General features: G+C 52.1%; 1 protein-coding gene across 1 annotated transcript in view; it reads right to left on the reverse strand.

Annotated features, from left to right (window-relative positions):
- tp53bp1 (tumor protein p53 binding protein, 1) overlaps positions 1 to 12,198 on the reverse strand; it is a 127,502-nt gene that overhangs the window by 61,744 nt on the left and 53,560 nt on the right. The window contains exons 16-19 of the mRNA XM_078532204.1: positions 11,317 to 11,409; positions 3,742 to 4,408; positions 3,163 to 3,315; positions 321 to 637 (exon numbers count right to left, since the gene is read on the reverse strand). Of these exons, the coding sequence (XP_078388330.1) occupies positions 321 to 637; positions 3,163 to 3,315; positions 3,742 to 4,408; positions 11,317 to 11,409 (1,230 nt within the window). The remainder of the gene's footprint in view (positions 1 to 320; positions 638 to 3,162; positions 3,316 to 3,741; positions 4,409 to 11,316; positions 11,410 to 12,198) is intronic.

The following is a 12,198-nucleotide window of genomic DNA, read 5'->3' on the forward strand; positions in this document are numbered from 1 at the left end:
TGTCCTGGGAGTGTTTGATGAGGACAGTGTTGAGGGAGCTTTACTCTGTATCTAACCCCGTGCTGTACCTGTCCTGGGAGTGTTTGATGGGGAGAGTGTAGAGGGAGCTTTACTCTGTATCTAACCCCGTGCTGTACCTGTCCTGGGAGTGTTTGATGAGGACAGTGTTGAGGGACCTTTACTCTGTATCTTACCCAGCACAAGTTGGTAAAGGGACGCAGATAAAAAGCCGGAAAGGTAGGGGGAGGAATAAAAACCACAAAACCTCCCATCCCATCACCAACACAAGCCCCTTCTTTGTCCCACCCACTGGGCCGCACCTGAGTTTGGAGTGGAATCCTCTGCCACTCGGCACCACAAACTCCCGAGGGTCCGCCCCTCCGTTCTTCCCCCGGGTTGCGCCTCCTCCACCTCTTCCCCGCTCGTGAGGGGCAAAGACTCCGCCGCCGCTGCTGCTGCTGCTGTGCGCCAGAGAGGCGATGCTGCTCGTTCCACTGGAGGCCCGCAGCATGCTGGAGGCCTTGGAGGAGAAGGAACTGATGTCCCCCAGGTCACCAGAGGTCATGGAGCCCGTGGCCCGAGATGGGGAGACTTCGTTCTCGTATTCCCGACACTCCACCACTGGTTCCTCACTCTCCTTATGAAACAAAACAGGGACAGAAAAAAAAGGGACAGCATTAGGATATTGTCAATTCCACTGGTCTGAGCTCAGGTTGATGATATATTTATGGTTGTCAGGTGGGGTTAACACTCTCGCCCCAAACTCACCAGGGTTGTGGGTTCAAGTAGCCCTGAAGAGTCCAGCACAAAATCGCAGTTGGCACTTTCAGTGCATGACTGAGGGAGCTCCGCACTGTCGGAGGGGTCAGTACCGAGGGAGCTCCGCACTGTCGGAGGGTCAGTACTGAGGGAGCTCCGCACTGTCACGGGGTCAGTACCGAGGGAGCTCCGCGCTGTCGGGGGGTCAGTACCGAGGGAGCTCCGCACTGTCGGGGGGGTCAGTACCGAGGGAGCTCCGCACTGTCGGAGGGTCAGTACCGAGGGAGCTCCGCGCTGTCGGGGGGTCAGTACCGAGGGAGCTCCGCGCTGTCGGGGGGTCAGTACCGAGGGAGCTCCGTGCTGTCGGGGGGTCAGTACTGAGGGAGCTCCGCACTGTCGGAGGGTCAGTACTGAGGGAGCTCCGCACTGTCGGAGGGTCAGTACTGAGGGAGCTCCGCACTGTCAAGGGGTCAGTACCGAGGGAGCTCCGCACTGTCGGAGGGTCAGTACTGAGGGGGCTCCGCACTGTCGGGGGGTCAGTACCAAGGGAGCTCCGCGCTGTCGGGGGGTCAGTACCGAGGGAGCTCCGCGCTGTCGGGGGGTCAGTACCGAGGGAGCTCCGCGCTGTCGGGGGGTCAGTACCGAGGGAGCTCCGCACTGTCGGAGGGTCAGTACTGAGGGAGCTCCGCACTGTCAAGGGGTCAGTACCGAGGGAGCTCCGCACTGTCGGAGGGTCAGTACCGAGGGAGCTCCGCACTGTCGGAGGGTCAGTACTGAGGGAGCTTCGCGCTGTCGGGGGGTCAGTATTGAGGAAGCCATGCACTGTCGGAGGGTCAGTACCGAGGGAGCTCCGTGCTGTCGGGGGGGTCAGTACCGAGGGAGCTCCACACTGTCGGAGGGTCAGTACTGAGGGAGCTCCGCACTGTCAAGGGGTCAGTACCGAGGGAGATCCGCACTGTCGGAGGGTCAGTACCGAGGGAGCTCCGCACTGTCGGAGGGTCAGTACTGAGGGAGCTTCGCGCTGTCGGGGGGTCAGTACCGAGGGAGCTCCGCGCTGTCGGGGGGGAGCCATTAAACTGAGGTCCCTTCACCCCCTCTCAGGAGGATATAAACAATCCCATTACACTTTTTTAGAAGAGCAGGGGAGTTCTCCCCTGTGCCATGGCCAATATTTATCCCTCAACCAACTTCACTAAAACAGGTTACCTGGTCATTATCTCATTGCTGTTTTCGGGAGACTGCTCTGCACAAATCCACTGTCACGTTTCTACATTACTAGAGGATAGCATCTCAGCTTCATCATCAAGATTCAGGGACTCCCTCCCAAACAGAACTCTTGGGGTATTCCTTCACTACATGGGCTGTGGCAATTCAAGAAAGCAGCTCACAGGCACCATCAAGGATGGGCAATAAATGCTGCCCTCGCCAGCAACGGTCACATACCACAAATGAAATGAGTGTAGGTTTAAGCGGAAGCTGCATAAACAAAAAAGTTACAAACAAACTGAAGGCTGGCGCTGATAGGGTGAGATGAAGAGGGCAAGGCAAAGAGGCTCATGTGCAGCAAATACACCAGCTCCGATCTGTTTCTGTGCTACAAACTCTCACAGTGAACAAAATCAATAAATCAGAAGGGGAAAACAGCCCCTAGTGGGGCATGTTCGTTGTAAATTAATTGTGTTTAAAAGTCAGCAGGTGGTGAAAATTAACTGGGAATTCACTTGTGCCCCTTTCAATAGAGACAGACTGAAACAGCGATTGCTGGGTAAGGAGGTACTCGCTTGTAACTTAAAGCTCTGCAAATAATTGCTTCTAAAAATGTGTCAAGATTGGCTCCAGTTCCATCCTTCGCCAACTGGCTTTCTGGAAAAGAACAATATATTCTATGTCATTCTATTCCAGAGGGCTTGACTGGGCTGATGCTGAGAGGTCGCTTCCCTTGGCTGGAGAATCGGGAACTACAGCTCACAGGTCTCAGGATTTTTAGGATTCGGGAGGAGGAGGAGGAGAAATTTCTTCGGTGGGGGGGGGGTCGCAAATCTTTGAAATTCTCTCCACGAGAAGGCTGTAAATGCTCAGTTGTTGAGTATAGTCAAGCCGGAGATCGATAGCCTTTTTTTTTTGCAGTGCTAAGGGAATCAAGAAACAGGAGGGTTCGGGCAGGAAGGTGGAGTCGAGCTAGAAAACCAGTGATCTTAACCGAATGGCGGAGCAGGCTGGAGGGGCCGAATGGCCAACTCCGATTTCTTACGCAGCATCGCCTTTACCGCTTGAACTCAAACAGCTTTCCACCGTTTGCCTTCCTTGGAGACGAACCCCAAACATAGACCTACCCATCATACCGCAGCCCCCCCACCACCTCAATCCACCACCACCACCCCCACCCCCTCGGCAGGCTCTTACCTCAGTTATTTTGCGTTCCACCTCCTTCCCGTCTACGTAGTAGACGTCAGTGGTGATGCGGGTCAGCACGGTGCGCACCTCCCGGATGGTTCGGACGTGTCTCCGCAGCAGCCGTCCAGGAGGAGGCGCTGGCAGCTCAAACTCATCGTCCTCCTTCACCGAAGCCGTTTATAAAAGAGGGAAAACAAAAAAGAGAGACAAAATATCAACTGGGCCACACGGGGTTAAGCCTAGCCCGCAGTTACAGGTCAAAGGAGCGGGAAATTGTTTAAAGACAGACGGAGGTTAGAGGAATTTTCTTTCTTTTTTTTTCTCTCTTAAATCGCCGTGAATTATTTGGAAATGGCTGCAAAATTCGACTGCATCGAGCGGGAGAGTTTGGGCACCGGGTGGATGGGCTTCAATGGGGGGAGTTAGAGAACCCGAGGGATGTGATGAGAGAATTATAGACGGCGCCGTTACAGCAATGATACTAATTCTGAAAAGGTTTCGCTTGCTGACTCTCTCGTTATGGTTTTACAAGCAAGAACACGCTCCAAATCTAACATCGCGGGAGGAAACCAGAGAACGGTGGAGTACCTGACTGTGGAGGGAGTCTGTGTCTCGATCGTCTGCCCCCTGGTTTGCGTGGAAGGATGTGCTTCTTGACCGCATCTGTGGTTTGCCGGCAGTCCCTTCCGTCTGGACCATGGCGTCCCGAGATGGGAGTTTGCTGCTTTCTCCGGGCGTGGGGCCGATCGTGCCGCTGCTGGTGGTCTGAGTCGCGGTGTGCATCACGCCAAAGTCTGCCGGACACTTGGGGGCGCCGGCGCGCCCAGCGGGCTCCGCGGCCCGCGCTCTCGCCTCGCTTCCGGCTGCCCTCCGCTCCGTCGGGGCCTCCTCGTCTTCGGGGCGGGCCCGCGAGGTCACGCAGGCCCCCGGGGTCCTCTCGCCGGCCTGGCGTGCGCTGCCCTCCCAGCCTTCGGCCGGCCCCTGGCCGCAGGTCACCACGTCCAGCTCCATCGCCTCGTCCTCGCTTGCTCCGGTGCTCCCAGCCAAATGCTTGCCGGCGCTCGATTCCGGCATCGACTCCTCGGGAGTCTCCCCAACCGCCTCCTCCTCCTCCTCGTCCTCTTGCGGAGTCTGGGTGACCAGGATGTGACGCCGGGCTTTTTGCTTCGCCCGCTGTTGGCGCTGCCAAGCCTTGCGATCTTCACAAGCTTCATCGGTCTCTTCCTCTGTGCTGGAGAGGCTGTAAGACTCGCTTCTGAAAAACACAACCAGCAACGCGTCCGGAGTGAAAGACAGAAACTCGGCGTTCCCCTTGATGAGTAAATCCTTCCCTCATTTCCCACGGCAGACAGACAGACAGACAGACAGATAACCCGAGGACACAGACTGAAAACTAATTTGGAAAGGGACCAGAGGGACATGATTAAACACAAAAGAATTTGTGCGTTTAAACGCAATGGATTGTGATGATCTGGAAGGCGCTGCCTGAAAGGGGAGTGGGAGCAGATTCAACAGTGACTGTCAAAAGGGAACTGGATAAACACTTGAACAAGGGGAATTGCCGGGCTCGGAGGGGAAGGAGGGGGACTAGTTGGGTATCCAAGAGCCAGCACAGGCTCGTCGGGCTGAATGGCCTCCTCATGCCCATTTTGAGGAGAGTTTTCTTCTTTATTCTTCTCAGGATGTGGGCGTTGCTGGCTAGGTTATTGCCCATCCCTAATGGGCATTTGGCAAGTTTCTATGGTTGTGATGCTGGGCTACACAGATCAAGGGAGGAGCTAGGCTGTCAGCATGTAGTTATTAGTCTCCAGGCAGTGCTGACACTGGGCTAGGTAAGGACAGAACCAAAACTCATCTCCCTGATCCCCATCTGGCAATACCTCGCAGACTGTGCTTGTGTGTAAATGTGAAAAGGACGCAGTCAGATCTCGAGGTCAGATAGCTGTCTGGCTCAGACATATTTTCAGGGCTCACGATGACCTCTAGAGATTTAGTTTGCGAAAGGAAGGAAGGTAAAATATTTGCTGCTCTGCGAGTGAACCTACAATCAGCACAGTCATAAAGATCAAGCTTACTTCAGAAGATGCAGGAACAAACACAACATGACTATCCAAATTTCAAGTAAACACTTTTCTCCAGCCCTAGTAAAGGTTAATCTCCTCAGACCCACATTCGTCACAAGATGGTGAACCAACAATATCATCAGAGGCTGCTCTAGGTCTGGTCTATTTTCAATGTGCCGTGTACCACTCTCCTCCTTGGAGGAGCATATTACACAGATTCAGATACGCAGGCTGCAGACCAGATGACCTCCACCAGTAACAGGCTGACCTGGGCAGGCTTACAGCAAACTGTACCTCTAGGATGACAGCCCAGACATGGGGCTGACATGGACACAAACCTGAATCCCCCACTATCAACATCCTGGGGGGGTTACCATTTCCATAAACTGAACTGAACCAGCCATATAAATACTGTGCCTACAAAGAGCAGGTCAGAGGTTGGGAATCCTGTGACGAGTAACTCACCTCCTGACTCCCCAAAGCCTGTCCACCATCTACAAGGCACAACTCAGGAGTGTGATGGAATACTCCCCACTTGCCTGGATGAGTGTAGCTCCCACAACACTCGAAGCTCAACACCATCCAGGACAAAGCAGCCTGCTTGATTGGCACCCCATTCATCGCCATCAACATTCACTCCCTCCACCACTGACGCACAGTGGCAGCAGTGTGTACCATCTACAAGATGCACTGCAGCAACTCCCCAAGGCTCCTTCAAGAACACCTTCCAAACCCATGATCTCTACCATCTAGAAGGACAAGGGCAGCAGGTAGATGGGAATATTACCACCTGGAAGTTCCCCTGCAAACCACTCACCATCCTGACTTGGAAATATATCGGCTGTTCCTTCACTATTGTTGGGTCAAAATCCTGGAACTCCCTCCCTAACAGCACTGTGGATGTACCTACACCACAGGGACTGCAGTGGCTCAAGAAGGTGGCTCACCACCACCTTCTCAAGGGCAATTAGGGATGGGCAATAAATGCTGGGCCCAGCCAGCGAAGCCCACACCATATGAATAAAGAAAAAAACCCTCCTCAAAATGGGCATCTGGCAGAGGAGGGTAGCGGGCAAGCCTGCACTTACTTTGACATTCCTATCCTCCCACAATTTTGTTTTCCTTATAACCTGGTTCCTCGAGTGTACAGGATCGAGAGGATGATCTAATCGAGGGGTTTAAGACGTTAACAGGATTCTGAGAGCCTGAACTCTAGGAAAGATTTTGTGGCCTCGAGGGTGAACTCGGAAGAATGACACTGGGGGATATAGGGTTAAATTGGCGAGGTCAGGGGCGGCGTAAACATAGACCGAATTTGCGCGAGTTTGGGAGATGGAGGGTTCCTTCTGATCGAGGCGCTTCCAATATTAGAAAGATTCAAAGGGGTAGATACAGAGAAGCTATTTTTCCTGAGGGTGCAATCGAGAACAAGACGACAGCATCTTAAAATGAGAGCCAGGTCATTCAGGAGGAAGATCAGGAAACGTTTAATCACAGAGATGGTGGAAATCTGGAACTCTCTCTCTCTCTCTCTCTCTCTCTCTCTCTCACAAAGGGCTGTTTATGCTAAGGAACAACTGAAGCATTGATAGGTGGAATCATGTTTGCCAGCCAAGGGTAATCAGGGATTGTGGAATCAAGGCTGGTAAATGGCGTTAAAATACAGATCAGGAGGACAGGTTGGAGGGGATTAATGGCCTGGTCCCCCACCTTCGTCCTGTCATCATTCCCAAAGGTGCTGATTTCAACATGGAGGCACAGGTTCGAGTGACTGTGGGAAAGATTCACAGCCTTGCCGACTCGCGCCAATCAGACCGTCTCCGTAGCCACAGTGTCTGTAGGTGTGCCCTGTAAGCGCACACTCACTCTCACACTCACCGCACAGTTTATGGCACAAACCAGCGCAAGGAGCAACACGTGGTTTACTCACTCCCCCCCCCTCACTAGCCCAGAGAGGTCGGTTTTACAATCCTTCCCTCAGTCCCATCAGAAAGAGGGGTCAAAAATGTGAAAGTTTGGGTGGGGTGGGGTGGGGGAGAGGGGACAGCGTTTGCATTTACTCGTTCCCGGAAAAAGCATCAAAAAATCATTACAAAGCCCAGATTCTGCCTTTCATTGATGGGGATTAGCTGCAGTACTGCTGCCCCTCTACAGGTGGCAGTGCTGGGAGCCTTGGGCTCGAAGTGTTAGTTACTGGGACTGCACCAGAGTCTCAGGCACAAGGAAATATTCATTTAAAAAAAAAATTGAATTTAATCATTCACCCTTTTTTAAAAAAAAAAAATATAATATAAAAGCCAAGTAGGGCTGGAGGAACACCAATTCCTAACCGTGGTCAAGCAAGGCGAATTAAAACACGTCGGTCGCTACCGCCGATAGGAACGTGAGCCAGTGCCTGAAGGCTACATGGGGGTGGGGGGAGGGGGAGGAAAGGTGGTAGCCAGGGGTCACGGGGCGGGGGCGGTCGGGGTGCTCACAGACGACCCCCCCCCACCCCCCCGACAATCCCGTCGCTCCCCAGTGCAGGATCACAAACACTGGCAGTTAACTCCAGCAGAGATCGACTTGCAATGCAAACCAATGTCCGACAGCAAAACATGTCCCCCCTCCTCCCTCCAAAGCCCCACGCCGTCCTGACTTCGAACACTATCGCCCTTCATTCGCTGTCAACTGGGACAAAACCCTTGAGCTCCCTTCTTGACATCCCCGTGGGTGGTACCTACGCCACATGGACTGGTTAGCAGCCCACCACCACCCTCTCAAGGGGTGATTAGGGGAACGGGCAACAAAACGCTGGCTTAACCAACATCCTGGGGATAAACATAAGCAAAATCTGGGTCAGCCCTGGGAGTCTGTGTGGCCAAGTTCCACGTCGGATATGGTATTAGCGGCAGAGCCAATGAAAACATGCCATGTTTGCTCAGCTCTTTGATTGGGTGCTGGAGATGCTGACACACAAGTGTGCAGTGGGTGTTCCATGTCAGAGCAGAGAGAGAGAGATCGAACGCGTTTAGTCAGATTGTAAAGGCCCTTTTTGTGTTTTAAATCAAAAAAACAACAAAATCTGATCCACCGAAGAAAGGAAACAGGATTTTTTTTTTCCCCCCTTCTTCCTTCATGTTTGGAGTCCAGGAACCCAGTGCACGGTGTCCTGTTACAGCTACTTCCACAATAAACTTACCTTCAATTAGTGCCGTCAGTGTTGCATAGCAACGCTACCCATTTGACCTAGAATGTACCTCCAAAGTCTGGATTGAACTGCCTGTGCATTTTAGTTTTAATTAAACACTGCAGCTGAAATGTTTAGGTTGAAATAAATCACATTTCTTCTCCTGAAAATTACACATTTTTAATCAGTGTAAGGTGCTTCCATTTAAGGGGGTTCCAAAACGCTCCTGTTTGGCCCCCTCCTAGCTTCAAAACCTTGAGCTCATCCAAAATTCTGCTGCCCTTGTTCAAACTCGCGCCAAATCCTGTTTACTCATCACCGCTGAGCTCACTGCCTTCCATGGGCTTCTGCGTCTGGCAACACCCGAGTTAAACATTCTCATTCTTGTTTTCAAATCCCTCCATATCTCTGGAATGTCCGCCAGCCCCACAATCCTCAGACATCGGCGCTCCTCCATTTCTGCTTTCTTGCACAACCCTAATTTTAAAATCGCTCCGCCATTGACGACCTGGGCCTTAAGCTCTGGAATTCCCTTTCTAAACTTCTCCATGTCTCTGCCTTGCTCTCTTTTTTTTTAAGAAGAGGTTCTTTAAAACGCTGGAGGAGGAGGAGACGACTCCACAAATATCCCCATCCTCAATGATGGGGGAGCCCAGCACATCAGTGCAAAAGATCAGGCTGAAGCATTCGCAACAATCTTCATCCAGAAGTGCCAAGTGGATGATCCATCTCGGCCTCCTCCGGAGGTCCCCAGCATCACAGATGCCAGTCTTCAGCCAATTCGATTCAGTCCACGTGATATCAAGAAATGGCTGATGGCACTGGATACTGCAAAGGCTATGGGCCCCGACAATATTCCAGCAACAGTACCGAAGACTTGTGCTCCAGAACTTGCCGCACCCCTAGCTACGCTGTTCCAGTACAGCTACAACACTGGCATCTACCCAGCTATATAGAAAATTGTCCAGGTATGTCCTGTACACAAAAAGCAGGACAAATCAAACCCGGCCAATTACCGCTCCATCAGTCTACTCTCCATCATCAGCAAAGTAATGGAAGGGGTCATCAACAGTGCTATCAAGCGGCACTTGCTTAGCAATAACCTGCTCACTGACGCCCAGTTTGGGTTCCCAGCAGAGTCACTCAGCTCCTGACCACATTACAGCCCTGGTTCAAACATGGAAAAGAGCTGAAATCCTGAGGTAAGGTGAGAGTGACTGTCCTTGACATCAAGGCCGCATTTGACTGAGTGTGGCATCAAGGAGCCCTAGCAAAACTGGAGCCAACGGGAATCAGGGGGAAAACTCTCCACTGGTTGGAGTCATACCTAGCACAAAGGAAGATAGTTGTGGTTGTTGGAGGTCAGTCATCTCAGTTCCAGGACATCACTGCAGGAATTCCTCAGGGTAGGGTCCTCAGCCCAACCATCTTCAGCTGCTTCATCAATGACCTTCCTTCCATCATAAGGTCAGAAGTGGGGATGTTCGCTGATGATTGCACAATGTTCAGCACCATTCGCGACTCCTCAGATACTGAAGCAGTCCATGTCTAAATGCAGCAAGACCTGGACAATATCCAGGCTTGGGCAGACAAGTGGCAAGTAACATTCGTGCCACATAAGTGCCAGGCAATGACCATCTCCAAAAAGAGAGATCTAAACATCTCCCTATGACATTCAAAGACATACTGGGAGTTTCTATTGACCAGAAACGGAACTGGACTAGCCATATAAATACTGTGGCTGCAAGAGCAGGTCAGAGGCTAGGAATTCTGCAGTGAGTAGTTCACCTCCTGACTCTCAAAGCCTGTCCACCATCTACAAGGCACAAGTCAGGAGTGTGATGGAATACTCTCCACTTGCCTGGATGAGGGCAGCTCCACCAGTACTCAAGAAGCTTGACATCATTCAGGACAAAGCACTTGATTGGCACATCCAAACATTCACTCCCTCTACCACCGACGCACAGTAACAGCAGTGTGTACCATCTGCAAGATGCACTGCAGAAACTCACCAAGGCTCCTTAGACAGCACCTTCCAAACCCACGACCTCTACCATCTGGAAGGACAAGGGTAGCAGGTAGATGGGAACACCACCACCTGGAAGTTCCTCTTCAAAGCCACTCACCATCCTGACTTGGAAATATATCGGCTGTTCCTTCCCTGTCGCTGGGTCAAAATCCTGGAACTCCCTCCCTAACAGCACTGTGGGTGTACCTACACCACATGGACTGCAGCGGTTCAAGGCAGCTCACCACCACCTTCTCAAGGGCAATTAGGGATGGGCAATAAATGCCGGCACAGCCAGCGAAGCCCACATCCCCGGAATGAATTAAAACAAGAGATTTCAGCTATTGCTGAAAAATGTGACATGCTGTTGAAGCTTTTAGTCTTGTATTATCAGGACAGACACAAGAATATCACATTTCAGAGAGAGCAATCAATCAATACCCTTTTCTCATGCCATAAAAGTTGCTGCACCCTTTGAAATTTGGTACTCTTGTGTCTGTCCTGATGAGTGCAAGACCGAATGTTTTGACAGCATGTCTCTTTTTCTCAGCAATACACAAGTTGTTGTTCAGCTAAATATAAGCCTCGGTATTTAAGCTGAAAAACCAGATGTGGCCCGTCACAACCCAATACACATGGATCCTGCCCCATTGACAGACAGGAAGAGTGTCAACAGGGAAGCCCGGGCCTTATGATCCATTGCCAGTCCAGCAAGGACAACAGCGTGCAGCCATATACAGCCCGCACTGGTCTTGGCTGCAGTAACTGGGAAGCTCTCAAGCCCAACGTTTTGGTCAGAGGAATGCACAAGGAAGCAAGAGGCACTCTCCACCCCCCACCCCCTCCCCACCACCACCACCACCACCACCACACCCCCTCACTCCCCCCCTCAAACCCACATCAACCAAATAAATGAAAATTACCTAAACGGGGTGGTGGCCTCATCCTGCTCTTTCGCATCTGTCTCTCGTCTCACCTCACAGACCCGGCTGAACACAGATTGGCTTTTCGCTGCACTGCAAAAGGAGAAACGGCCAAGAGTTACGCACTGCCAATCAGTCCGGCCCCACTTTCATAGAGAAACCGCTTCAAGCTGCTGCTCCAACCTTTAAACTAATATTTACACCTTGAACTGGTCGCACTCGGGAAATCGCAAGGCATTTAGGGGAGAGGGAGGCCATTCGGCCCCTCACCCAGTGTCAGCCTTGGCTGAGCTGTAACCTCGGAAATCGGAAGGTGGTGGGTTCAAGTCCTGCTCCAAGAGACCCAAGGACTTACTCTAGGCTGACATTACCAGTGCGATACCGAGGGAGTGCTGCACTGTCGGAGGTGCCGTCTTTCAGGCAAAACGTTAAACCGAGACCCCATCTGACCCCTCGGGTGGTGGGGGGGTAAAAGAATCCGTGACCCTATTCTGAAGAAACGGGAGGGAGTTCTCCCCTGGAGTCCGGAGCAATGTTAATTCAGCATCAATATCACTACAAAACCGAGATTATCTGATAAATTTATCTCCCTCTTATTTGATTACCCGGGGCACTATTGCAAGGCCACCCGTGAGACCTTGCTGTGCTCCAACCGGCCGCAGCTTTTCCTGGATTACGACCAGCGACCGCGCTTTTAAAACGCTCAGCTGGCTGGAAACGCACATCCAGGAGGTTGCGAAAGACTCTGTGTAAAACGCAAGTCCTTTCCTTAATAAACGCCCCACTTGTGTCGATGTGACCCAGAACAGGTGAGGGAAGGGCGGTCCCACTCGCTCTGACGTGGGAGTGTCCAACAACAGGGTGCGTTTATATAGCCCATCA

Source organism: Cetorhinus maximus, chromosome 30, assembly GCF_964194155.1.
Source record: "Cetorhinus maximus chromosome 30, sCetMax3.hap1.1, whole genome shotgun sequence".
Classification (NCBI taxonomy): Eukaryota; Metazoa; Chordata; class Chondrichthyes; order Lamniformes; family Cetorhinidae; genus Cetorhinus; species Cetorhinus maximus.